Raw genomic sequence first — 26,804 nt, 5'->3', positions numbered from 1 at the left:
ATGTATTTAAAAACTCAATGAAGTGCGGATTTTAATCTAAAATATAAGAATTTGTTTGATTTAATTCTTTGTACCGGCTGATACCTAGCAATAGTTATTAGCGGCTAGTGGTAAATAGTGGTTTTTTTTTATCCACAAAAAGATTAAATTTTATTAATTTATAATATCCACCAAAAATTTATTTTATTCAAAAACTAACCCGAGCCAATAGATCTCTATAAACACCCAACCTAATTCGGATAACTTCAGTAAAAAAATTTGGTCAAAACATCAATACTCGCTTAAACTAAGAAAACTTGGCTAATAGCAGTTAATTGATGGATATTAGTGTTTAACAAAATTTTGATAAAACTTGATGTTAAGATATAAATGATCATTAATGATATAATTGGTTTTATATAATATCATGTATATGTTTTTTTTAATTTTTAAAGTGAAAACATTATTCTTTATTTTAATATTATATAAATAAAAATAGTAATTAAAATTTTAAAATCCCATTTACTAGAAATTTATTATTTTAAAATAATTATAAATGAGAAAATATTAATTTAAAAATAATCTTATTAGTAATTATTTTTTATGAGATTAATAATATGAGTCAACTATCATCTGACTTTTCAAATGCCTTTAAGGAAGGTGGGGAGGTGAAGAATTTCATATGCGTTTATTTAAAATCTTGACTTTTTTAATAATAAATGATAAATACTAAATCCAATGAGAGAGAAAATCAAAAGTGCAAGACTAACACGTAATCTTATTCAAATACAATTTATTAAATCTTATTCAAATATGCAAAACTAATCAAATCTAAGTTATACGCAAACTATAAAAATATAACTAAAGCTTACCTTATTGTTGGAAATCATAATCGACGCTTTACTTCTGGCCTCTCTTCCACAATTATCACAGTTGCAGTAGCGCAAGATGGCTGTGTAGCGTGAAGGTCGAATCTTGGTCGTTGGTTGATTAGGATGACAATGTAACGATGAGAAAGAGAGGAGGGATCACGTGATGATGTGGAGGATGAGAGAAAATGAGTTTTTATTTTTTTTTATACAGATTTTATTTTCCATTTAAAATGAATAATGGAAAAAAACAATTCTAACTCATCACATACGTAAATTAAGAATAGGAAAGACAATTCTAAAGAAAATTTTTTATTTATTTCTTAAAAATCTAATATTTATCTCAAATAAGGTAATTAGGCAAATTCAATTCAGTCTTCCTCTTCAGAGGATATTCCCTAAAACAAAAACTAGACGGATTTCCTCTCTGCCACTGCCTGCTGCCTACTGGCTCTGGTTCGCTCTGTTTTAACAACTTCATCCATTTCAATCTCCAATTATCCGATTAAAAAAAAAAAAAGAGACGGAAAAATTATGGGCGCAAGCAGTGATCCGAATCAAGACGGTTCGGATGAACAGCAGAAGAGATCGGAGATCTACACCTATGAAGCTCCATGGCACATCTACGCCATGAACTGGAGTGTCCGTCGTGACAAGAAGTACCGTTTAGCCATAGCTAGTCTCCTCGAACAGTACCCTAACCGAGTCGAGATTGTCCAGCTTGATGATTCAAATGGTGAGATCCGCTCCGACCCTAATCTCTCGTTCGAGCACCCGTACCCGCCTACTAAGATCATGTTTATTCCTGATAAGGAGTGCCAGAAGCCGGATTTGTTGGCGACCTCCAGTGACTTCCTCCGTGTATGGCGGATTGGGGAAGACCAGTCGCGTGTGGAGCTTAAAACCTTGCTTAATGGGAATAAAAGTAGCGAGTTTTGCGGACCGCTCACTTCCTTTGACTGGAACGAAGCTGAGCCGAAGCGTATTGGTACGTCTAGTATCGATACTACTTGCACGATTTGGGATATCGAGAGAGAGACCGTTGATACGCAGCTAATTGCTCATGATAAGGAGGTATACGACATAGCTTGGGGCGGCGTTGGTGTTTTCGCCTCCGTCTCCGCCGATGGCTCCGTTAGGGTTTTCGATCTTCGCGATAAGGAGCATTCTACTATTATTTATGAGAGTTCGGAACCGGATACTCCCTTGGTCCGGTTAGGATGGAACAAGCAGGATCCGAGGTATATGGCTACTATCATCATGGACAGCGCCAAGGTGGTGGTGTTGGATATCCGCTTCCCTACTCTACCTGTGGTGGAGTTGCAGAGGCACCACGCCAGTGTCAATGCTATTGCTTGGGCCCCACATAGCTCTTGCCATATCTGTACCGCCGGAGATGATTCTCAGGCTTTGATTTGGGATCTCTCCTCCATGGGACAGCCTGTTGAGGGCGGATTGGATCCTATATTGGCTTACACTGCTGGAGCTGAAATTGAGCAGCTGCAGTGGTCTTCTTCTCAGCCTGATTGGGTTGCTATTGCGTTCTCTACTAAGTTGCAGATTCTCAGGGTTTGACACTTGTTCAATTAATTCTTGTAGTATGAATCTACTTGCAGGAAATTCAATTTGTTAGGTGCCAAAGGTAAAACAAATGCTTGATACTTGATTTGTTCCTGCTACTGACTCTTGTTTGAACTTCTGATATTAAGATACTTATGATTAGTCTATCTTACTGTGCAAGATCATTAGCCTTCTTTGTTCTCTGATTGTGTCTCTTCTACTCTACAAAATAAGAAATTGCACTTAATTCTCAACAATAAAAAGGATCTCTTATAGCAAATTGTTCAAGCTCATTCCAATAGTTAAAATTTGATTGAAAAAAGATTCTGCACTAAAGAAAAAATATAGTTTAAGCAACAGTTATGGGCCCAATGCTAAGAGGATAAAGGGGAATAATTCTTGCTATTAAATTGCAACCCTCATAAGTAATTCCTTTCCTTGTGTGCAACACCTTGTGTTGTTACCCTTTACTTACAGAACTCACCTTAATTTTCGGGGAGCTATCTTCTTTCACTCATTTGCATTGGTTGAAGGCTTTTTTGCCATCATGGAAAACTTTTAATATGTCCATCTTCACATTCTATTGGGAATATGATATAATATCTGCAGTTTAAGTAATGCAATCATTTATTCATTAAATTACATAATTATATTTGTTTTTGTCATGCATTAATCTGGGGAAATGTTGTAGTTCCTTCCATGTCATTATTTAGAAATAGAATGCTACATATAGATTATACAATTGGGCTAAGCATTTGTGAGTTGGAAGAAAACAAATCAAAGTTGTTAGCCTTCTTCTTTTACTTGTTCTCTGATTTTGTCTCTTCTATTCTACAGAATAAGAAATTGCACTTAATTCTCAACAATAAAAAGGATCTCCTATAGCAAATTGTTCAAGCTCATTCCAATAGCAAAAATTTGATTGAAAAGATTCTGCATTAAAGAAAAAATATAGTTTAAGCAACCATTATGGCACCTAAGAAGATAAAGGGGAAGTGTTCTTGCTATTAAATTGCAACCCTCGTAAGCAATTCCTTTCATTGTGTGTAACACCTTGTGTTGTTACCCTTTACTTGCAGAACTCACTTTAATTTTTGCGGGAGCTATCTTCTTTCACTCATTTGCATTGGTTGAAGGCTGTTTTGCTGTAATAGGCACACAGACATTTAATAGAACCACCTTCAGATTCTATTGGGAATACGATGTGGTATCTGCAGTTTAAGTAATACAATTATTTATTCATTAAATTACATAATCATATTTGGTTTCATCATGCATTAATCTAGGAAAATGTTGTAGTTCCTTTCATGTCATTATTTAGAAATAGAATGCTACATGTAGATTATACAATTGGGCTAAGCATTTTTGAGTTGGAAGAAAACAAATCAAATTTTCACTTTTTGATATATGTGTGAGAGAGAGGGAGAGAGACAGATAGCCAGCATTACTGGTTGCTTCTCACCCCAAATTCTTACTGTCTGCTTGTTACTATATAAGTGTGACAAAAATATGTTGCTCCCAGTTAATTTACTGGAAGAGTAAAATTTGGTTTCAGTGCAGGGAGCCAGCTTCCTCTGTGGATTCTTGCAGTTAGAACTCCAATGCTTGGAATCTGTGAAATGCAGCTTTGGCTAAATCTTTGGTAAATAGCACTCACCTGAAGTGGAGTGCGTTGTTAGAGTCTCCCCTAGTCAGCAATTGCCTAGGTCTTATTTGGTTAGTCTCATGTTCCTGCCCTTTTTTGTGTGTTTGTGTGTAAGATATGGTAACATAAGCAGAATATTGATACGTCAATCAGAAATTTATATTTGTTTATCTGAAGGAGGGTAATTCTGGGAGTGCTCACTTTCTTATTTTGTGAGGTCAACTGGAAATATTATGTTGCTTTCCTATGGAGGGAATGGAGATTTTTCAAAGGAGACATGATTAGTTTGATGTTGGGTTCAACCATTCAAAGAAGGTGGAAGTAATTGACCAGTCCATTATTGCAGGTGAGGACTTGGTCAATGCTTCTTTTTTCCTTTTTTTTTTCTGCTTTCTGTGGGTGCGTAAATCGGTAAATATGTCTTTTTCATTGTGGTTGATATTTTTCCTCTTCTATTGTCAGTCTTATTTACATATGAGAATTGCTACCTGAAACTTTGGGATCAGAGGACTTTAGTTTGAATTCAGGTGTCATTTTGAATAAATGTTTTATTACTTAGTTGAATGGTACTAATGTGAGACACAATGTTGAGATAACAAAAGCATATAAGCAGATGATTCAAGTGTTGGTTGATTAAATTTGCAGTTGTGATTGGTGACTAATGATGGTGATGGAAGTTTGGAGTTGGTGCTATTATTAAAGCTTGATCCAATGGTTTTGGTTAGCCAGTACCATTACAAAGCATTTAGGAGCTGCTTTTTTCTTTTAAAAAAGAAAACTACAATGTGTATATTATAAGCTCATTCCTAATAGTGCTTTAGGAATAAGGCAGGTTAGATGTTGCCTAAACATTTATATTTTAGAATTTAATATTCCAAGTATTCTATTAACCTAATTTGTTTTTAAGTTTACCAAAGCAGATCATATACAATTATATTATACAGATCAAGTTTACCTAAACTTTTCTCATATAAGCACTAGGAAAGTGTGTGGACCGGATTGGGTTCGGGACTTAAACAATGAAGTTTCAGTAATTCAGTTTTGTGCCACTAGCTACATAGTTCCGTTTCATCAATAGGGACGAGAGCGAACGAAAATTTGAATATATAGTACAAAACAGGTCAAGGTGAGAATCGATTGGAATTTCATGTTTTTACCAAATTAATTTTTAACTAAAAATAAAATCAAATTCACATAAAGTTGTGCTCCCGTAAAATTCATTAATAGAAATTTATAAATAATAAATAAAATAATTTCGTTATTAATACGAAGTTCATAATAATAGAATGCGACGAATTTTAAGCACAGCAAGGCAAATTATTGTGCAAATAATTCTAAATACTCTCTACAATTTGATTTTATGTATATCTTATGAATTTTAAATTGTTAAACTTATAAATTAAATCTTAATTTATAGGTGTGTGTCTTCGATCGATAAAACTTAATAGTGCGGTTTGTTCATTCATTGATGTTATTGATACCTAGTGGTGAAACTCATCTGTATGTGTCATATGCAATAAGTTCTTGAAAAAACAATTCAAAGTATAGAAGTTTTAGTGAAGTTATTTTAGTATTCAAATGAATATAGATAATTTTTTAATTTGTTAAAAAAATTAGATACTATAAATTATAATAGTAAATTTTATGTCTCATCTATTTGTAATAATAGATATTATTATTAGTAAATTATATTTCTAAAAAAAGAAAAAAAAAAAGAATAACAAAGAGAAAATCTATGTTGAAAACTCTATTTGATTAATTAATCCATTTTATTTTTAGAAAAACATACACCATTTTGCTTCCCATTATTACTTTAATAAGTGATTAATATCATAAAAAAAAACTACAAATATAAGACTGAAATACATAATTTTAGATTCATAAAAAAAATAAATCTAAAATTTTAGATAAAAGAATGAGACAAGAATATTCAATTTTTGATATAGGAAAAGACGAGATAAAAATTGGATCAGCATAGATCGATTTTAATCAATGAACCATTCTTGTTCTAAAATTACTTTCAAGACAGCAATTCAAAGTAGGACAATTAAATTTATATCGAATTTTTCAGAATAAAAAATATGAAACAATTTTTGGTAATGGATGGAGATTCTTGTAGTTCCGTGTATTCCCTAATCATCCAAATAAATCTTTCGTGAAGAGTAATTTTTGGTACAATAGAAATTCTTAAACTAATTTGAAAAGTCAACTTTAATGAGAATTCAATTCAAGAAAAAAATATTTTGTCAAATTTTCATGTTTGAAGATAACGTAATTTATATAATTTTAAAGTAATAAAAAAGACATGTCATTTTAAGTTTATGGCTGTTAGAACTTGACTTAACTAGACTAGATGCATGGTCAAATTGCATCCATGTCATTATAATTTATATTATAGTCTCCTAAAGTTCTGTTTAAATTGTTGCAACTAAATAAATAACAATAATAAAATAAAATACTTAATAATAATTTACATGGTGTTTGGAATAATTTTTATGCTAAAATTCAATTAATTATTATTTAATACAATTTAATTGAATTTTGTAAATAGAGTTTCTAAATGGTGAGGAAAGGTGATTTGTAAGAATTTCAAAGCTTTAAACCAATATTCTCCATTCACTGGATTAAGAGAAGACGTTTAACATAAGACGTCTGTAAAATTAAGAGTTTAATCCATGAAAAAAACAATCATAGAAAAGTATAATCACGGACTTCAGATATGACCAAATCTTATTCATTTGTTTATTTCAGAATAAACAAGTTTAAGTCATTTAAGCAAAATGTATTGCAATTTGATCACATTCATTCCTCCTCCACTTGCCTAAGAGCACTTGGACTAGAAATAGAATTTGTTCCCAAGGGGATATCAATAGGAAATTACCAACTTCATTAATTAGAATTTAGCATTTGCTTCTCTAGTAAAGCAACCAATGAAGAAGTTACTTCAACATTGGAATGGTTGGGTCTAACTCTTTTAACTATAATAGTTTAATGCTCTTTATTCAACTAAATCACTTCCACTGTTTAGTAAAAAATGAGATGCTTAGAGCCATTGAAGATGTCAATTAAATCATAATAAGGAATCATTGACCGCCACTTGTAAATAAAATGCTCTAAAAGAGAGAATGGCATCAAGTTCACATTAATCCTTAACTCAAATCATTGTCCTTGTCATTAACTATTTGTTAATCAAAATTAGTCAAGTGTAGTTTCGTTTAATTATTCTTTCTAAGGACTTACGTGAAGTTAGTTTGGAGAGTGATCCAATAGTGTTTTCAAAATGGAAAAGATTAGGGTTTTCCAATAGTCAAGTGTAAAGAATTGAGAACCAAAAATCTTGAGGAGGGCAGAAGAAATCAGGGAAAGTAGAAGGACAAAGGAGAATAAAGGAAATCAAAGTACGTGATAAATAAATGAAAATTCTCAAAAAAAAAAAAAAAAAAAAAAAAAGTGATTTAGTACAGATGTGGCGATTAGTGAAAGTAAAAGGAGAGAAAACAAAAATAATCTGATATTGACAATTTTGTCCCTTTATTAAAGTGTTTTTTGGAACAAAAATTGTGTGCCATAAAAAGATATCAATCTTTTCTTTCAACTTTAAGCAATCAATTGGCAGAAGAAACTGATTTGCTAGTGTGATATGATCATCTACCGACCATTTGAATTGCTTAATGAAATTACATTTAAAATATTCTTCAAATCTTGTCGCTACAAGTAATTTAAATTTATTGTCAATCGATAGATTTTACTAATTAAAATAAGACAAATTAAAATTTTAATACGATCTTTCTCTTAATGAAAATTTCATTTATAATTTCTAATTCAGTAAAAGCTCGATTATTTTCTTACTTTTCAATTCCTTCAATCTCTCTCAAAATCAGAATTTTTGTTATTAAATTACAATCATTTGATGTCTTTACCTATTTTTCCTACCACATTATTTGTTAAAAGTAAAAGAATCTTTTCGTTTCATATTATTCAATTACAAAATATGAAAACCATTTTGAAATCCTTGCAAACCAAAATAAAAAAAGAAAAAAAAAACAAAGAAATCATATCTTTTTTTGTTCTTTCTTTTTTCATGAGTTACCCTTATTTAGTATAAGACTAATCTCGCTTCAGGATTTATGGTTGTCCTGAACTGAATTAGATTGCCAAGAATAAACTATTAGAGAAGTTCTAATAGAAATAGTCCATAATCCTAATTGTTAAGTAGACTACAAAAACACTGGTTACTCAACCCTACCCTTGAGAAAAGAATTACCTTTCCTGCAATTTTCACATAATATGACATCCCATTGTATTTTCATCGCTAAAATAATCCCCAACTTGGACGGCCGGAGTCTGAAACTGCGGTCGGAAAACCGGCCTTTCTTGATGGAAAATATATTCCTGTCCATAACAGGTTGGAGGCAGAGGAGTAACTGTATATGAAGGTAATGCATAATAAGGTATAGCAACTGCACAAGGCTCAACCTTGTAAGAATTCTGATTCCAAGTACTGGCATTACTCAAATCCTTAAACAAAGTTTGATTCTTTGTTTCACTGACTTGAGGATGTTCCGTCTTGATAATAACTTCAGGGTTTGAAGAATTAACATTGTTAATTGTCTCTTTCTGATCCTTCTTTAATTCTTTAACTTCGCCCCTATCTTTTGCTGCTTCTTTTTTATCTGTTGCCTTCTCTAATGAACCTGAGGATTTTTGTTGATTGCATTCAGATTTTGATTTTTCTTTCTCTTTTGTAACTGTAATTTCTGCTTCTTTCTTTTCTTTTCCAGCATTTTGACTCCACAATTCAGCTTGTTTTCCAGTTTTTAAGAGTCTTTTTATTAGAATTTGTGGATCCACATTTCCCAACACTGTAACTTTTGGTTGTAAAGGATCAATTTCAGTCTTTAAAACACCTGAAAAGTAAAAAGTAAAATAAAAAAATCATCAGAAAGTAACAAACCAACAAGACAATTTTAGGCAAACAGAAAATTTTCATTACCTTCAACACTCTGCAAAGTCTTTTTAACTTTCTTTTTGCAGCCATCGCAGCAGATGACAGACACCTTAAGTTCAATCTTCTGGAATTAATCAAGTGAAGATGCAACATTTAGTCGCGAAACAGAAAGAAAAGAAGGGGGAAAAAATGAAAAGAAGAACAACAAAAAAAATCCTGCAAGATTTTATGAGGAATCAGCACCTTTAAGTCTGCATCCTTAGACATATTTTCCTGACAAAAAAATTAGAAAAACTTGAACTCCAAACCTTGGAGAAAACAGAAAAGAGAGGGAAAGGAGACTTTTCTTGCAGTGATTTGTTGGAAGGTCAGGCTGTATTTATATACAGGCGGCAAATGTCTAAGTAGAGGGTCCATATAGGAATAATTTGAGTTCGTTTAATAGCCTTTTCTTATTTCTTTTGAGTATAATTATAAATAATAATTATATAAGTTTATGTCTGGTGTAGTTCCAACGCAAAAGCATCGAGTGCACAGCTTTCTCTGTAAGCAAAAAAAATTATACTCAAGTACTAAAGAAATGCTTTGCTGTCTCTTCCTGTAACATTTTTTAGCAGAGTGGTGTCTTAAAAACATAGGTTACACCTCCTTTAGGTACTTTAACTCTTCAACTATTTGGCTTGTTTGCCCATTAACAGTTTAGTTTTTGCCCACATATTACATATACTTCTTCCATGAGATTCTGTTAAGTAAAACCCTATTTGTCTTGTCTCTCAATAGTGATGACTTCAATCTCAAACTCTCGATGTTACAAGTAAAGTTTGCCAAAAAGATACAATCACTTCTATTGATCCAGTTGCCTTGTTATATTTAATTTAATCAGTTAAAAAATTTTATTGGGTTTGAAAATAAATTTGAAATAAGATTTTGTTGAAATTGCATATTTATTTTTTTTTTCTATTTCAATTATAAGATCAACATATGGATTGGAATCCTCTCAACTTCATTATATTGCAAGGCACCGTTAGGATTAATATTTAAAGAAATAGTAGATTTTTTAAGATAACTTTCCTCTCAACTTCATTATATTGCACTCTTTCCTATTTAGCACTCTTTCCTATTTTTTAAGATGTTTTTAGGCTTACCTCTTTCCTATTTAGCACTCTTGGTGTCAGCATACTAAATGAGAAATTACTTGTCTAGATCGAGTCTATAGCAAACACTGATGGATCAAACCAATTATAGAAAAGATTTTTCAAAAAGTATTCTGACTTTTTTTTTTTCCAGTGTACGGACAGAAATACACTGGTAAATAAGAAATTCAGCAAATCCGGAGAAGTTACACCAATCTAGTGAAGGCCTCGATGTATTCATACCTAGAACTAAGCGAGAGGGGACGATTACTGCATCTTTCCAGCGGTTTTTGAAAAACTGCAAGAAAGGACCTGAAGCGAATCATGAAAGATGTCCTTCTGCTGCTCCTGCCTAGGAGTCATGCTGATTTAGGCCTTTTGCTCAGCGTCGTAAGACTAGGCCACCGAATCTTACTCCCAAAACCTTATTTTCATTAGTTTGGTTCATGGGTGGAGTTGTGAACTCTGTTTAAGTGAAATTTTCTCAACTAAATGTTATATATTTTATAATCATTGAAAATTTTTATATAATAATTTTCTTACTTCTTAAGGTTACACAGAGGAGTGAAGTTATTATCAAAATTCTTCTTGATAAATTATACCAAATAATAATAATCTATATAATAATAAAAAACAAGTATGAGATCTTTGTGGAGTATCTTCTTTAGCTCTGTTAATTCATTTCCTTTAATAAGCCTAGAAATGACAACAAGGACCCCATATTCTGTCTAAATATTAATTAATTATTAAACCAATGATTAATCAATAATCACTTACTTTTAACTTTATTTTCACAAATTATAAGTCATACGTACAAATAAAGAGGAAAAAAAATTGGGGTAGTGCATGAGAGCCGTACACGTGGAAATATTGACCTAAAATATGGGGTGGAAAGATGAAGGGAACAGATGCAGTCCAAATTGAATATTTTGCTATACATGACTTATGAAAATCAATTTAAGACCCCATGATGTGAATAAATAATTAAAGATATGAGATTTGAGAGGCATTTTGTTGATTCCATATTTTATTAGGCATAGATTATGAAAATGAACATGCCTCTGCTCTAAATTCTTCTCACTGTTAAGTATAAATCAACTGCTTTGAATCATCGTATCAATGCATTAATTTATTATTTATAGGTCCCAATAACATAGTGGCTCAGTGCCTCTTTTATGTTTATTTTATTTAAGAGGTCGAAAGTGGTATAAATAAATTAAATGGTTTAATTATAATTTATAATTTGTTGTAATTATATCCCAATTTGAATTAAGTTATAGAATTTAAAATAAAAAATTATGAATTATAAATTATTTTCCTACCATTTTCATGATTAATAATTAAAGAAAAATAAAAGTGAATAGGCATTGATGTTCCACCAGCAAAAATTTATTTTTATAGAAAAGGGATAATATTGTGCGATATGTCTGGACTAACATGTATGTGTTTTCGGAACCTCTTCTTTTATGAAGATTCATTGCTTTTCAACTCTTCAAATATATATTTTTATTATTCATTATTCAATCTTGTCAAGGTTTCATATAGGTTGTCTTTGGAATATTCTGCTCATTTATTATTGTCTGTTTATTTCGAGTCTCTTTACCTCTAATCTTAAGGTTTTGAATTCTGACTTTTTTTTTTCAAAACAAAAAATTATACTTTACTATCGTAAAAAAATATTTTTACATTCAAAATTATACTTTACTAGTTAGAATTCATATTCAAGTTTATAATTTGCATTTTCAAAAAAAAAAAAAAAATCAAGTTTATAATAAACTCAAAATTGAAAATTAATTTACTTTTATTTTTAAAAATATTCTTTGCATTAATAATAATTTTAAAAGGTTAGAATGATGGATAATTTTGTCACAAAGTTTTGAATTGTTTATTTAAAAATTGCATCTTTTGGTAGAATAAGTATTTGATATGAGTATGATTTTTACTTAAATTTTCATTTTTATTTCTTTTCTACATATTTATATAATGGGGACTTAAAACTTATATATACTATCAAATACAAAAATGCATTAATTTCAGTCTAACAGTAACGAGATTTGCACACTAAGGCTATGTCTTAGTAAGTTCATATATGACTTGACAATAGATTTAGGTTCGGGTCTAACAGTCTAACAGCAATTAATAAGATTTGAATTTTCATATCATACAATAGATATATCCTTCTTAAAATTAAGATTAAATTCTCTTAATATTTTATTATATATCGACTTCGAAAAAAAAATACATTTGAAAATTAATGAATGTGATGTGAGGACATGGTTATGATTTTATTGGGAGAAATTGGAAGGTGGTATGCAATAAAGGATCATGTTAAGCCAAACAAAAATAGGCCATCCATCCTATATATTTGTTATCCAAAATTCAAAATCTTCCGTAGAAGTGAACATGTGATTGCTAGATAGCTAATACCAATACGATCCCGTTTGGGAGGCTCAAATTCAAAGCGCTTCTACAGTAGATGGTCTTTCAATTCATACCCACAAAACTTTAACGCAAAAATTGATTTCCTGACCTACTTCAAATGATCAAAAGTCTAAGGCCCAAAAACTTAAAATAAAACAAGATATAATTTCATTCTAACTTCCACTTTTTTCAATTTAAATTTTAGTTCGACCCTAATTTAAAATTAACGGTTTAGTTTCATGATTTTTTAACCGTAATTCAAATTTATAATCTCATAACTAGAGTCTGTCGTAGTAATTTTAGTTCAATTCAAATTTGCAATTAATAGATTAAATTTGTGATTTTTTAATTGGTTCACTACAATTACACATCAAGTCATAGTCTCGTGATAAGTGCATATACAATCCAGGTTCGAATCTCTCTTTCCCAGTATTAAAAAAAAAAAAAATCAGTTCAATTACAATTCTAAGGGTTAATTATAATTAAAGGTAGATAGATGAGTTTACAGATGGAGAGAGAGTATATACCCATAACAAAATTCCATGATGTAACATAAGAAGAAAGGTTGGGAGACCGAAACACAAAGCAAAACCACAGCCATTCGTTGAATGAGAGGCTATCCAAAATCTGATCCTCTCTTATTTCAAGTCATCTCTCAATAACACTTACCCACCACTTAAACTAACTTCCTCTGCTATACCTATTACTACATTACTACAGAAATTTTCTTGTTTCTGTAGAACCTGCACTATGGCTTCGGCTACTCTCTCTGTAGCCAAACCATCCCTTCAGGTTCACTTCTCTTCTTCTTCTTCTTCTTCTTTTTTATGTATCACATTCACATGTATACAAGAGAGCTAAAGCACTTGTTTTTGTTTTTATATTTCAGGGAAATGGAAAGGGATTCCAAGAATTCTCAGGTCTCCGCAACTCATCAGCTTTCCTTCCCTTTGCCAAGAAAACATCTGATGACTTTCTCTCTGTTGTTGCTTTCCAGACTTCTGCTGTGAGTTTTTCCTTCCCTATTGAATAAAATAATTAAATTTACGACAGTGTCTATATTTAAAGTACTAATCAAGCATTGGAGTCCCTCTTCTGCATATATATATATATATATATATATATATATATCTATACCAGTTGTTATACTCTATATATATATATATACCAGTTGTTATACTATAGCATAAACATTGAATTGATCATTGCTAATTTAGTTTACTTTTGAAATGGAATGGAAATGTAATCTCATTCCAAAAGTTACATTCAGTTCCTAATTCATAGAAATCCAAATGTGACATTAATTAGCTACTGTGAATTTGGGTACACTATTGGTAGAATAATGGGTGAACAGCTCAAAAATTATAGGTGTTACTAGATACTGCTCGAGAAAGTTAATTTTAGAATGAAAAATTCCATACTTTTAGGTGATGATCTTTTTTTTTTTTTTTTTTTTTTTTTTAAGAAAAGAATTTTGACTGTGAAGGTTGGAAGCAACAATGGTGGGTACAGGAAAACTGCAGCAGAGGCCAAGCTAAAAGTAGCCATAAATGGATTTGGAAGGATTGGAAGGAACTTCTTGAGATGTTGGCATGGGCGCAAGGATTCTCCTTTGGATGTGATTGCCATTAACGACACTGGAGGTGTTAAGCAAGCCTCTCATCTCCTCAAGTATGACTCTACACTTGGCATCTTTGAAGCTGATGTTAAGCCTGTTGGTGACAATGGCATTTCTGTTGATGGAAAGGTCATTAAGGTTGTTTCCGACCGTAACCCCGTCAACCTTCCATGGGGGTAAGCTAATTAATAAGCCAAAACCCATTCTATTATTTTGGTTATATAATAATGTAGTGATATAACGAGTATTGGAATGTGTTATGTAGGGAGTTGGGGATTGACTTGGTGATTGAAGGGACTGGAGTTTTTGTTGATAGAGATGGTGCAGGGAAACACATTCAGGCTGGAGCCAAGAAGGTTCTAATTACAGCTCCTGGAAAGGGTGATATCCCAACTTATGTTGTTGGGGTAAATGCTGATGCTTACAATCCTGCTGAGCCTATCATCAGCAACGCTTCTTGCACTACTAATTGTCTTGCTCCCTTCGTCAAGGTCCTTGACCAGAAATTTGGTAAGAATATATCAATATTAGGCTCTTAGAACTAGTTTTTTCAAGTTCTTTTTGCAATAGAATGACAACTATATATAATTGGGTGGATGCAGGGATCATCAAGGGAACCATGACAACCACTCACTCATACACCGGTGACCAAAGGCTACTCGACGCCAGCCACCGTGACTTGAGGCGTGCAAGAGCTGCTGCCCTTAACATAGTTCCAACTTCAACCGGAGCAGCAAAGGCAGTTGCACTTGTACTTCCAACTCTCAAGGGTAAACTAAATGGCATTGCATTGCGTGTTCCAACACCAAACGTCTCGGTGGTTGATCTTGTCGTTCAGGTATCCAAAAAAACCTTTGCTGAAGAGGTAAATGCAGCGTTCAGAGAAAGTGCAGACAAGGAGCTGAAGGGTATTCTATCAGTATGCGATGAGCCACTTGTTTCAGTTGACTTCAGGTGCACAGATGTTTCATCAACAGTTGACTCATCCTTAACAATGGTGATGGGAGATGATATGGTGAAGGTGATTGCTTGGTATGATAATGAATGGGGATATTCTCAAAGGGTTGTTGATTTGGCTGACATTGTTGCCAATAACTGGAAGTAGAGAGATGTTTCTGCAATAATATGTGATTTTCTGATTTTTGTGTACCTCGATCATAATTTCTAGTTGGGTTTTTGGATTTCTCTTTTTGTTAACATTTGTATAATTATATCATTATGGAACCATTTCGGCCTCTTCATTTCTGTTGTGCAATGAGCATGAACAATTTGTATGAATTTCAAAAAATCCTGTTCACAAATAATTTGAGATAATCTAAATCTTGCTCTTCTTTTTTATTTATTTATAATTTTTTACATTTATTTTTCTTGAATTACAAGATTTCTAAGCTTAAAATATATTGGTGAGCTTCAGAAATGGAAAAAAAATTAGTCTTTGTTCTAAGCGTTTGAAATAGCATTTAATGTTTTGATTAGATCAAAACACTATAACGTTTTATAATTTTTTCACGGTACATATACTCATCGCTTGTTTTTACCTTGTTTTCTACTTTTATACTTTTTTTATCGTTTTATATTAAACAACTAATTAAAAACAGTATTTGTACTAAATACTTTTATTTTAAATCTTTATATAAACAACTAACTATTGATAATATCTAACGACTAATAGAATAACTAAAATTGCCCATCAGACCCTTATGAAAAATGAAAATATCTTCTGCCAACATGATTGTCATTTGAAATAACTTATTTTTTATTAGTGTTTGGTTCCTTTTCTTTTTCCCAAGTAAAAAGCCATTCATACATTTTTTAAAAAAATATAAATCATTAATAATAATATCAAGAATTACAAATACCCATATAGATTTGCCTATTTATGAACTATTTATGTATATGATCTATTTTCTATTTTTTGATTGAACTAAATCATATTAGTAATTTGATTTTTTAATTTCACTTTGTAGATAATAAACATCTCTAACTTTAAAATTTTAAGAAATTATAACTAATCAAATTATTTACTCAATTAATCATGCGTTAATTTGAATTTTTTTCCTTTTAATTAATATAAAAATGAAATTAATGTTTTGTCAATTTTGATATAAAAATAAGTGAAAAATAAGATATAACTTCAGAAAATTTATAAAAATTGAGGCAAACTGATATATTAGGCCAAATTTAAGTGGGTAATGAGAAATTTTTGTATCCAAGGGTGGATGTGGTGCGCAATGCGCCGTGTGCAAAATCCGAAAGCCTAATCAGAAACACACAAAAATAGCAGCAGTGTAAGCCAACGCCAACTACAATGGCGGCCACCGCAACTGCGGCTGCTGCTGCAAGAACCGTCCTCTACTCCTCACAATCCCATTTAAAACTCTTCTCATTTCCATTTTCTATTTCTCTTTCTACTAAATTACCAATCTCCTTAAACCCAAATCTCTTGAAAAAAAATCTCATATTCTTTTCCTCTCTCCCTCCTGTTAGATGCCTGCATTCCCCAACCCATCAAGCCTCCACCACGCAAATCCAAGAAGCAATACGCCATCCCAACGTCGTCGATATTCTAGAAGAAAGGGGATTGCTTGAATCCTTAACCAGCGACAATCTCAGGTCAATTTCTTCTACTTCTAATAATGTTAGGGTTTACTGTGGTTTTGACCCAACAGCAGAGAGCTTGCATTTGGGTAACCTTCTTGGTATAATTGTTCTTTCTTGGTTTCAAAGATGTGGCCATAAAGCTGTCGCCTTGATTGGTGGCGCCACCGCTAGAATCGGTGACCCATCTGGTAAAAGCCTGGAAAGGCCGGAGCTTGATGTTGATACTTTGGAAAAGAATACAATTGGGATTAGTAATACTTTAACTAGAATATTTAATATGAATATGAATTTGAATAACCAAGTTGTAATTATGAATAATTATGATTGGTGGAAAGAGGTTAAGTTATTGGATTTTTTGAAACAAGTAGGGAAATATGCTCGAGTGGGTTCTATGATTTCTAAGGAGAGCGTAAAGAAGAGGCTTGAATCTGAACAAGGAATGAGTTATACTGAGTTCACTTATCAGCTTTTGCAAGGTTATGACTTTCTTTACCTTTTTGAAAATGAGGGTGTTAATGTTCAGATTGGAGGGAGTGACCAATGGGGTAATATAACTGCTGGGACTGAACTTATTCGAAAAATTCTGCAGCCAGATGGTGGAACTGAGGCCTATGGCTTGACATTTCCTCTTCTATTGAAGAGTGATGGCATCAAATTTGGCAAGTCAGAGGATGGTGCCATTTGGCTTTCTCCATCCTTTTTATCTCCATATAAGTTTTATCAGTACTTTTTCTCTGTCCCAGATGCTGATGTTATTAGGTTTCTCAAGATACTTACTTTCTTGGACTTGAATGAGATTGATGAGTTGGAGAGGGAAATGAAGAAACCTGGTTATGTACCCAACAAGGCTCAGCGTAGGCTTGCTGAGGAAGTAACACGTTTTGTTCATGGCGAAGATGGACTCAGCGAGGCTCTCAAGGCCACTGAGGCATTGAGACCTGGAGCTGAAACTAAGTTGGACTGGAAAACCATTGAGGGCATTGCTGAGGATGTTCCTTCCTGCTCTTTGGCTTATGACCAGGTTCTCAATCTTTCCCTTGTTGACCTGTCGGTTTCTGCTGGCTTGCTTGAGAGCAAATCAGCTGCTCGCCGCCTGTTGAAGCAAGGGGGTCTTTACTTGAATAACAGCAGAGTTGATAGTGAAAGTAAGAGAGTTGAGGCCGAAGATATTGTGGATGGGAAAGTTCTCCTTTTATCTGCTGGCAAGAAGAACAAGGTCGTTGTACGAATATCTTGATTGCTTATGTTGCACATATTTAGTGATTTACTGGAAATTATTTCTAAATCTTGTGAATTCCTTACTGCATTTAAAAGTAATGAATTTCAGAGAAAGAAGTCCACTTCAGATTTTATTTCTGATGATTACAAAGTTTTGCACTACTGTATTAGCACTTTTGTGAGATCATGTTGAACAATGTTCTTAGGCCTGTCAACATATGGGCTAAACTCAGTATTGCCCTGCAAAATAGTTCTCATCATTCACTCTTTTATTATTATTATTATTATTATTATTATTATTGTAGCTTGTAACTACAGAAAATAAGAAAGATCCATCTAAGTTACTGGATGGTTTGTCGGTTAGATTAGATTGGATATCAGAAAGCTGGAGTGTCGGTAATAGAGGGATTGGATTAGATATTGAAAAGCGCATCTTTTTGTACTCTATCAGCTTCAGATGATTACAAAGATGGTGATGAGATTTTATTGATTAAATTCTTAATCTTCAGGTTTATATCTTAATTGTCAAAAAGATTTGGTCATTACTTATATAATGTAAGAGTCTCCTTTTTCTATCTGATATAATCCAGTGATATTAATCCTTCCTTTTGATTCAATCTGGGGCAGATACTTCTTTGGTTCACCGATTCTTACTAGATCAAATGCATTCTTTGGCTTTTCATTTGCAATTTTCCCATTTTTGTGTGAAGATGGAAAGCTATTGTGTTTAGGAACACTCTAGCTTTTACAAATAGATTCGGAGTATATGATGTCTTACAAAAGATTGACATGATAGCTATGAACATGTGATTTTCTATCTCTAACTTATTTAACGATACAAATTCCTATTTAGTTTCTTGTATTTTTTTTCCCCCTTTTTATGATTATCGGTATCTATTTTTGTGACCTGAAGTATTAAACAGTTCAGTTTAACATCGATACAGAGAGAAAGAGAAGTCTTTTCAAATGAGATTGTTTTTGCAGGTTTTTCTATTAAATACCTGAAAAAAGTTCTTTTATTTTTTATTTATTCAAACCGATCAAATATTAATATTTTGAATCATTATGTAGTTAGATCAGCATCAGTTCTTTTAAAACCTGAATTCATTATTATTGAAAAGGTTTTACCTCAATACTGTACCATGGTCACCATAGCTCAAACATAGAGGCACATGTACTAACAAAAAAATAATACTAAAATTCTCAACTTCACACTCAGCTCCCACCCTTTTCATAGAATAGTTTTCTCTGTTTCTTTTTTCACTAGTCCAATCAGTTAAACAATAGCAGTTCACATCTTATTTAAAAACTCAGTTTGTCAAAGTTTTCTTTAATTAAACCCAAAAAATAATATTTGCATAACTATAAATTTTTAATGAACATTTTTTTTTTTTTTTTGGTTCTGTAACAGAAGGCATTCGCTATTTTGTTCTTTATACGTTTATAGAGACAGAGACAAATTAATATGGACATATTTAATTATTGGTTAACCGTATCTTAGTAAAAATTCACCAATCTTTCCAATTGACTGCTGGAGGATTAGAACATTCGCCTGACAAGTAGCAGCCCTTGAACTACTGTTGTGTCCATTTCTTTATCCTTTTTGCTCTTGTAAGTTGTTTGGAATTTTTTTTTTTTTTATTTCCTGCATTCGACCTCATAAAGAAATAACACTTTAACCCGACAGGAAAAGAATACGAATAATAAGAATAATTCATAAAGACGCTTGGTAAGTGATCCCATTGGTGCCAAAATTCCAACTTTATGAACTGCATTGTGTTCTTCATCAGAAGGGAACCTTTACCACCTATGAGCCACAACTAACCAAGAGCTACTCCTGCAAGTATGCCTCCTAACATGATGTTGGTGGTGGTGTGCCCACTCAAGTGGGACCCACACAGTTTGAAAAGAAAAAAAATTAATAATAAAGAGAAAAAAAAAACGTACTGTTTGAAAAAGCAAAAGGTTGGTTGCCAACCATTTAAAGGTCGGTAACCAATTACGAAATTAATGGAGAGCCGTGTGTAAAAAACACACGACTCTCTCATTCCCTCTCTTATAAATAGGAGAGGATGTTTCTCAGTTTAGATGTACCAACAATAAGTGAGAGACATTAGAGAGCCACAGATATAACAATTAATCTGTGAAGAATATTTGAGAGTTATTAGTTTTAAGAAGGGTTCTTAAAACTAAGGGTTTAGAAAATAGTAAAGATTATTAGGGTGTTTTTGGGAAACACTTTGTGAGTGCCACTATTTTGTATTACTCTCATTGTAAGCCTATTATTTTGTAATAGTAGAAGAATTATTCGGAGTTGGTCCCGTGGACGTAGCCCTAAACAGTTGAGGGTGAACCACGTAAATTTCTGTGTGTCCCATTTTTAATTTTTCCGCTGCTTAATTATTCTCGTAATTTTATTGCCGGTATCCTAACACGTGAATGCCACAAGCAAATTACCCAAAGCATTTTGCTCAGGTCCCAGCAAAACCACGAAAGAAAAGACGAAAAATATCAATAGATTTCCAAAAAAAATCTCAAAATCTAAGATTTATTAGATCATGATATAATTATGAACTGACCCTGTAACCTGTGGGTGCTGCTGTAAGGACACACATAGTAAGATAACCATAAGTTAGTCCCAAAACAGATAACCATAAAACGCTGGAATAAGTAGAAAACTCGAAAGATTTGCAATCATTATGCCCCTTCTGGACTCCAATTTCAAGGATTCTATTAGGGGAATATATCTTCCTATGAGTTCCCAAATATTGTACATTGCAATCAGAACTAGAGCATACCTGAAAGGCCACCGTTCACTAAATTATTGTTAATCCGTGTCTAATAGTTCACCTTTCTAGCATTGTAAACTTACACTTACCATTCACCTAACTTGTGTTCACCAGTATTTTCATATAAGAATCCGGGAAATATTGCCAATGTAAGTACATGTATCAGGACCAGATCAACTGCGTAATCAATGTTTTGGAAAAATAATTCTTTCTTGCTCAATCGTTCAAGCTGTCTGGGACCATTTTCACCCTGCCAAAAAAAAAGAGCAAAACAATTATATAAGATTTTAGTATTTCACCGTGAATCATTTATAAAATTATAAAAGTTATATATCCTTGTAAGCTTTAAAACATGCACAATATCAAAAGGATATTGCATTACGTGTTGGATTGCTGATGTTTGGATTCCGGCAGCTGCAAGATCAGCTGAAACAGTTGTTGATCCTTCTGCTGCTGCTTTGGCATGGTAATACTTCACTGTCGGCAGTTTCGGGAAGTATAGTGCATATAGCAGAACACACACAAATTTCAGGAAAGTGGAGAGTGCAAAAAATATAACTATAAAATTCAAATATGAAACATCAATAAATTAAAAAGTTTGTCTAAATTTTAGAGGTGGAAAAGTCACTTACTAGCACCCTTTCGAAGCCCATTATTAGCCTTGCAAAAGCTGCTTTTGTGATTAGCTTCAAAACGGAGGTTAATGCTCCTGCTGCAGCAAACCCAGCAAGATAGGACTGATATGAAGTACAATATCAGGATCCCAAGTTGTATTGAAAATCCAAGAGAATTGTAAAGAATTGCAAGAACTGACTTGGACAAACTCAGGGCACATAAGAGACAAGTCTCCAACCGCTCCAACTTGAACAAGGGCAGTTGAAATTCCAATAAAGGCAACTATAGCACATATGCCAATGTAAGGTCCCATTCCTCCTTTCCCTGATGTAGCCAAGTCCAACTGTAGAAGCAAAATGAAACCAAATTACTCGAATGGTGAGTGGCTATTCAAAGTGGATGAAATGTATTTACAGGATTAACAGTATACTTACAACCAACAGCATCAAATTACTTGCAGTGAAGAGTATATAACCAGCTAAGATTCTTTTTCTGGTGTTGATCTTTGACTCGTTATATGCTAGTAATGCCATTGTCACAATTGCAAATGATTGACAAACAAGGACAGGTACCCTTGATGGATGGCAACTCTTTGAACAAGAAAAAAATAGCATATCAAATACTAAAAAAAATAAATGTTAGCCCTTCATTTGGAAATTGACGTAGCTCTTTGTACACAGTTTCTGAGCAAGAAATATTAGCTAATTACCGGGAATACTTGGTAATAGTAATCTCCTATGGTTAGGATACTGTTCCACGAGACAAGGGTCCCAATTCCCAGAATGAAACAAATAAACATTGCTTTATATTTTCCCTGCAAAGTGAATACTATTTCACTTAGTTACTTCCTAAATTAAACAAAATTAAACAATGAAACAAAGTATGAAGACAAACCTCAAGCCTTGATGGAGAAGCCCCATTTCCATTAGACGGGAGTCATGACTACTGCCTACAAAAAACTTACAAGCCAACCATAAATCATATTAAAACTGGGATTTTTAAAAAGGAAAATATGAAAAGAGGAGATGTGATTGTATAAAATTTATGAAGCAACAAACAAAAAATATCAAATTTATAAATACTCTCGACAGTAACTGTTGATGGCCGATTGAAAAGGAAAATATTTGCTGTTTTTAAAATGTCTGAGAGAAATTATTTAGCCTGCGAACAAATTTTATAGGGAGGGATTAGTATTAGTTTATTAGGGTTAAGATACTCTCGACCAATATAATCCAATGTAAAATATAGAGTAGAACCAGGTTGTTTGTTTGGGCTGAACGACGGGTTGTCTATGAGGGGAAGAAATAAAATAATAATAATAACGTAAAAAGAAAATTCTCATGGGTTGGTCTAGATATTCAAAAGCTGTGACTCTGTAGTTTTATCGGCTTAGGACGATTACAGAGATGGCAAACGACATTTTATTGATTAAATTCTTAATCTGTTTAGGTATATGTATTAATTGTCAAGAGGATTTGGTCTTCAGTTTATCACGAAAGCATCTCCAGTTCCCTCTTATATAATCCTGAGGATTAGATCGATTCTTTGTTTAGATAACATGATTCTCTCTATCTTTGCCCGATTTTAAACATGCCAATTCCTATTCAGTTTCTTGTATCTTTTTCTCTTTTTCATTCCTTTTTTACATGTTTTTTTGTTTTACTACTAAGGTATCCTTGGACAGTTTAAGAAGAGATTAATCCCTTGCGATTATATTAAATTGTGCATTCTATAACTTCATTTTGCGATCACCAGAATGGATCTAATGCACTTAAACCATTAAACTCACAACTCCATCCTGCAATCACTAAAATGAGTTAGTGTGTCTTTAACTATTAGACCAAACTATCTTTAATATATTATAACTAAGTGGTAATCGGCAATTAACGCGGTTGTATAATATTTATGTTTTTAATTTCAAGTGTAAGATAGTGTCTTGAGTAGAATGCAAAACTTCATTTTGTTAGGAAGAAGTGACTGCAAAAATTATTACAAATTTAAGTAGACTTATAGAATAATTTAAGTACTTGATTTCTGTTTTTTTAAAGAGATTTAACACTGAGAATATGTAACTAGAGAAACATATTAAAATGTATCATTATTGCATAAAACAGATTTAGATCATCTTTTATTGCACACACTTCAATATCTGTAAAAGTAAATAAAAAAACCTAAAATTAGCAAAATATAAAATGATAATGAAATTGAAAAAAATAAAACTAAGCAAACAAAACAATAAAAAACCACAGTGTTGTTCTGACGAAGTAAACCACCAAATTAAAATTTCAAACAAATTAGAAATAAATTTTGAAATTTTGAAAAAAAAGAAAACTAGAATAGTGAAAAAGAAAAAGAATCTTAAACTTTTTTCTTTATATGTACTATATATAAATATCGAAAATTTTAATTTGCTAACATTTATATATAAGCCAAAACCATTAATTCCAGCTCATCAACCAATAGAAACTTCATGATCCTCCTTTATAATGATATAACCATGTCTTACTGTACTTGTTATCAATTTTTGTTACTTGAAATATTAAATACAATTTTCTGTTTCATAATAATAACTATTATAATTCAGTTTATTTTGTATGCAGAAGCAGAAACTAAGAAAAGTCTTTAAATGGTATGATTTTTTGCAGGTTTTTATACATTTCAAAAGCTAACTTATTTTGGCTTCTTCAAGAACATGGTAAGTGACGTTCTTGAACTTTACTTGTCTTGATATGCTGACCATATCTTTTTCGAAATAATGCCATTTCTTGAAGTTCATATTGGCCAAAACACAAAGTAACCCCCACTTGTAGGTCATATGAACCTAAATAGAATAAGGTTATTATTCACTGAACATTGTTGTTTTCTCCTTTTTGGGCTGACACAAGATGAGGGTCAGCTCAGTAATTACATCTTTTAGATCTCTCATTTTCTGGGTGCCTCATAATGATACATATCCTTGGATTCTGCTGCTATAAAGACTTTCTTGCAAATAACTCTTAGATCTACTTCTCTAATTCTAAATCTGCCCCCCATCATCCTGACAACTGTTCACTTGTCTGTATAAAGATTTAGCTTTGCTTTTCTTATATTATTACTTGCAGCATCTTTGAATCAGTTAAAATGATGGCAGATCTAGCAAGTTGATGATGTATGTTTTATGATCCCTATGTTGGAGATGTAATAGAATCAGCTGTAAATTTTATTTCTGGATGTTGAATTTTTTTTAATCAAAGAGTATATTGAAAATATTAATTAAGAATCATTAAATTTTATTTTAAAAATAAATTAGTCATAAAATTTTCAAGTTAGCACTCCAGACACAATATCTAAAAATCTGTTTTTGCAGAAAAAGTTTCAATTTTAATGTCAAACAGATTCTTGAAATTTTCATTATCAGGTTTGCGGCTTGAGTGTTGATGTGAGTTGCAGTGGGTTAGGAGGGTTTGCTAGGAAAAGGCAGCTCTAGTACCTTAGAAATATTTTTATTTCCATTATTAACTTTCAGTTTAAACATAATTGCTTGATTCCTTTTTTTTCTTATTAATTAAATGGTTGATTGAGTTATAATTAAATCTTGCTTGTATTGAATTGAGCCGCTAAACGTTTTCGGTGGATATTCTTTTGCATCCATAATGATTCAATTCTCGATCTCATTTAAAAAAAAAAAAATTGTTCAACCACTCATTCTAACGTGCAGGATTCATCTTTTATGATATTCACTAGCCTTGGCTCTGCCCACTTAACAAACCTCACATGATCTTATTTTTTAATTCATGTGGTTTGACCACTATAGACAACCCTTGAAATTTGTATTGTTGTTTTCTAGCGCAACTCTCAGAACAACAGCACATGCACAAGTGCATAGAGATTAGTGTGTCTTAAGTTGAAGCTCTTTTATCTTATCCAGAAAAGAAGCGGGTAGAGTAATTAAAATCCACAGATTTAAAAACCCTAAATCAAGTTAACAAATACCCATGAATGAGATCTAAGTGATTAAACAAATACCATTTTATATCAATTTACTACACTCCATTTCATATTAATCCATTCAAGGACAAGCATTAACATACAATCAAATAGCAGCACTATGGTATAACAATTTGAATGAAGAAGAATACTAATTTAAAGCACATGCACACTCCGCTGATACATATACCGGTATAGGTAAGTATTTTCCTTAAATGTCACGATCGCGCGCGCATTCTGGGGCGCTTGTAGGAAAACGGGTACGGTCGGTACAGTAATTGTAAATAGTATATTTTTGGCGAATCCAACTGAGTCTTCGGTACTGTGCAGCGTCAAGATCTTGGAATTCTCTCTGATCCCACCATCGTTTGCCTTGTGTATCACAGAACTTGGCATTCACCGAGGCCTCGCAACCGTCTATATGGAACCCTTTGTAGGAAGCTATAAAGGGAGCCTTGGACCAATCTGTCTTCTCCAAACCTCCCCTAGTTGCCCAATCATCTGCGTTCCACAGGCTTGAGTATAACTTCATTGGTTGATCAAATGGAAACCTCACTCCTAAATCTTTGCAGTTCTTGAAAACCCTAATTGGAACATCATCCACAAAGAACCTGGTGGAAGAAAAAAATGTAGAAAGGACAAAAATTAGTACAGTATTCTAATCCATATTGGTTAATTAGGCTCTAACTAAAGAAGAAATGTTGGGACTTACACAATCTGATACATGTTCCAGAGTACAGAGTAAGTGTGGTATTCCCTGGTAGGATCAAACCACAGATAAATTCTCTGCTCTCTATCTCCTTTTCCTCCAGTAAATACATTTGTCTGCAAAATGTAAGGTTGCCCAGTTCTGTTTCCCAAGAACTCAAAATCTATCTCATCGTGCTCATTGTTTTGAGAGGATAACTGCACCGACCAAAAAATATATAAATATACAATCTTAAATCTGACATTTGAAAGAAAATGATTTGATTAAAGTTTAAGAAAGGACTTACATAGAAAGCAGTAACAGTTCCAGCAGAATCCCCTGGAACCATTTTTATGTGCATACTGAAGTGACCAAACAAGTAAGATCCTTTGGATTGAAAGCCAGTACCTTTGAAACAATAAAATTAAAAGAAAAACTAATTTAAAAGTGGGTATAATTTAAAAATGTATCTGGAATATAAATTAATGTTTATATTCTTTTGTACCTGTGTATTTGTCTAGTATGAGCTGAATCTCAGAACCTCCATTGAAGTACTTGATGTGATCAAAAGCCCAAGTGGGCATGTAGTTACGGCCGAAAGGTACATCAATAGGCCTTCTTGGGGCGGCAGCCGTAGATACAGAAGCCAAAAGCAAGAAACTTAAACATACACTCCACAGAAAAGAAGCCATCTATTATCCTTCTCTGTTTCTTTCAGTGCCAATGTGTGTTTAAGATTTTGTTCATTTTGCTC

General features: G+C 32.6%; 5 protein-coding genes and 1 pseudogene across 10 annotated transcripts; 3 read left to right on the top strand and 3 right to left on the bottom strand.

Annotated features, from left to right (window-relative positions):
- The first annotated feature begins 1,161 nt into the window (after positions 1 to 1,161).
- ATAN11 (Transducin/WD40 repeat-like superfamily protein) lies at positions 1,162 to 4,691 on the top strand. Of its 4 annotated transcripts, none has more exons than XM_020677854.3 (3): positions 1,162 to 2,490; positions 3,964 to 4,124; positions 4,231 to 4,691. In XM_020677854.3, exon 1 carries the CDS (start codon positions 1,383 to 1,385, stop codon positions 2,421 to 2,423), a length of 1,041 nt encoding a protein of 346 aa, XP_020533513.1. In that variant the 5' UTR covers positions 1,162 to 1,382; the 3' UTR covers positions 2,424 to 2,490; positions 3,964 to 4,124; positions 4,231 to 4,691. The 4 variants fall into 4 exon arrangements, with proteins under 4 accessions (XP_020533513.1, XP_037491127.1, XP_020533512.1 ...); XM_037635199.2 differs by adding an exon at positions 3,488 to 3,615 and having other exon boundaries at positions 3,964 to 4,327; XM_020677853.3 differs by having other exon boundaries at positions 3,969 to 4,327.
- A 3,537-nt stretch (positions 4,692 to 8,228) lies between these two features.
- LOC105630250 (uncharacterized) lies at positions 8,229 to 9,371 on the bottom strand. Its single transcript, XM_012212024.4, has 3 exons — positions 9,245 to 9,371; positions 9,047 to 9,125; positions 8,229 to 8,960 (listed from the first exon to the last, which is right to left on the bottom strand). The coding sequence occupies exons 1-3, from the start codon at positions 9,266 to 9,268 to the stop codon at positions 8,332 to 8,334; spliced, it is 732 nt and encodes a 243-aa protein (XP_012067414.1). The 5' UTR covers positions 9,269 to 9,371; the 3' UTR covers positions 8,229 to 8,331.
- A 3,785-nt stretch (positions 9,372 to 13,156) lies between these two features.
- GAPA-2 (glyceraldehyde 3-phosphate dehydrogenase A subunit 2) lies at positions 13,157 to 15,515 on the top strand. Of its 2 annotated transcripts, none has more exons than XM_012212022.4 (5): positions 13,157 to 13,347; positions 13,445 to 13,561; positions 14,021 to 14,349; positions 14,439 to 14,683; positions 14,776 to 15,515. In XM_012212022.4, exons 1-5 carry the CDS (start codon positions 13,306 to 13,308, stop codon positions 15,276 to 15,278), a joined length of 1,236 nt encoding a protein of 411 aa, XP_012067412.1. In that variant the 5' UTR covers positions 13,157 to 13,305; the 3' UTR covers positions 15,279 to 15,515. The 2 variants fall into 2 exon arrangements, with proteins under 2 accessions (XP_012067412.1, XP_012067413.1); XM_012212023.4 differs by having other exon boundaries at positions 13,159 to 13,347; positions 14,042 to 14,349.
- Positions 15,516 to 16,365: 850 nt separating this feature from the next.
- Positions 16,366 to 18,256, top strand: EMB2768 (Tyrosyl-tRNA synthetase, class Ib, bacterial/mitochondrial). Its single transcript, XM_012212021.4, has one exon. It carries the CDS (start codon positions 16,482 to 16,484, stop codon positions 18,009 to 18,011), a length of 1,530 nt encoding a protein of 509 aa, XP_012067411.1. The 5' UTR covers positions 16,366 to 16,481; the 3' UTR covers positions 18,012 to 18,256.
- Positions 18,257 to 20,420: 2,164 nt separating this feature from the next.
- On the bottom strand, positions 20,421 to 22,332 carry LOC105630382 (equilibrative nucleotide transporter 3-like; annotated as a pseudogene). Its single transcript, XR_016321218.1, has 9 exons — positions 22,291 to 22,332; positions 22,106 to 22,210; positions 21,831 to 21,986; positions 21,596 to 21,739; positions 21,414 to 21,518; positions 21,164 to 21,339; positions 20,871 to 21,031; positions 20,573 to 20,790; positions 20,421 to 20,472 (listed from the first exon to the last, which is right to left on the bottom strand). The product of XR_016321218.1 is annotated as an equilibrative nucleotide transporter 3-like (transcript).
- Positions 22,333 to 25,386: 3,054 nt separating this feature from the next.
- On the bottom strand, positions 25,387 to 26,804 carry LOC105630247 (xyloglucan endotransglucosylase protein 2). Its single transcript, XM_012212020.4, has 4 exons — positions 26,556 to 26,804; positions 26,358 to 26,458; positions 26,075 to 26,268; positions 25,387 to 25,973 (listed from the first exon to the last, which is right to left on the bottom strand). Exons 1-4 carry the CDS (start codon positions 26,740 to 26,742, stop codon positions 25,574 to 25,576), a joined length of 882 nt encoding a protein of 293 aa, XP_012067410.1. The 5' UTR covers positions 26,743 to 26,804; the 3' UTR covers positions 25,387 to 25,573.

The sequence above is a fragment of the Jatropha curcas genome, chromosome 1 (assembly GCF_041381405.1).
Source record: "Jatropha curcas cultivar XTBG-Jc1 chromosome 1, XTBG_Jcur_1.0, whole genome shotgun sequence".
In the NCBI taxonomy this organism is placed as follows: Eukaryota; Viridiplantae; Streptophyta; class Magnoliopsida; order Malpighiales; family Euphorbiaceae; genus Jatropha; species Jatropha curcas.
The sequence above is the reverse complement of the archived record's forward strand: the minus strand, read 5'-3'. Positions and strand labels throughout refer to the sequence as shown.

Excerpts from the sequence above, each read along its gene's own strand:
- LOC105630250 (XM_012212024.4), bottom strand. The coding sequence starts at position 9,268 with ATGTCTAAGGATGCAGACTTAAAG. Across the intron at positions 9,126-9,244 it reads CTAAGGATGCAGACTTAAAG|AAGATTGAACTTAAGGTGTC; the intron begins GTGCTGATTCCT and ends GATTAATTCCAG. Across the intron at positions 8,961-9,046 it reads GACTTTGCAGAGTGTTGAAG|GTGTTTTAAAGACTGAAATT; the intron begins GTAATGAAAATT and ends TTTACTTTTCAG.
- ATAN11 (XM_020677854.3), top strand. The coding sequence starts at position 1,383 with ATGGGCGCAAGCAGTGATCCGAATCAAGACGGTTCGGATGAACAGCAG.
- EMB2768 (XM_012212021.4), top strand. The coding sequence starts at position 16,482 with ATGGCGGCCACCGCAACTGCGGCTGCTGCTGCAAGAACCGTCCTCTAC.
- GAPA-2 (XM_012212022.4), top strand. The coding sequence starts at position 13,306 with ATGGCTTCGGCTACTCTCTCTGTAGCCAAACCATCCCTTCAG. Across the intron at positions 13,348-13,444 it reads TAGCCAAACCATCCCTTCAG|GGAAATGGAAAGGGATTCCA; the intron begins GTTCACTTCTCT and ends TTTATATTTCAG. Across the intron at positions 14,350-14,438 it reads CCCGTCAACCTTCCATGGGG|GGAGTTGGGGATTGACTTGG; the intron begins GTAAGCTAATTA and ends TGTGTTATGTAG.
- LOC105630247 (XM_012212020.4), bottom strand. The coding sequence starts at position 26,742 with ATGGCTTCTTTTCTGTGGAGTGTATGTTTAAGTTTCTTGCTTTTGGCT. Across the intron at positions 26,269-26,357 it reads GAACTGTTACTGCTTTCTAT|TTATCCTCTCAAAACAATGA; the intron begins GTAAGTCCTTTC and ends TGGTCGGTGCAG. Across the intron at positions 25,974-26,074 it reads TGGAACATGTATCAGATTGT|GTTCTTTGTGGATGATGTTC; the intron begins GTAAGTCCCAAC and ends TTCTTCCACCAG.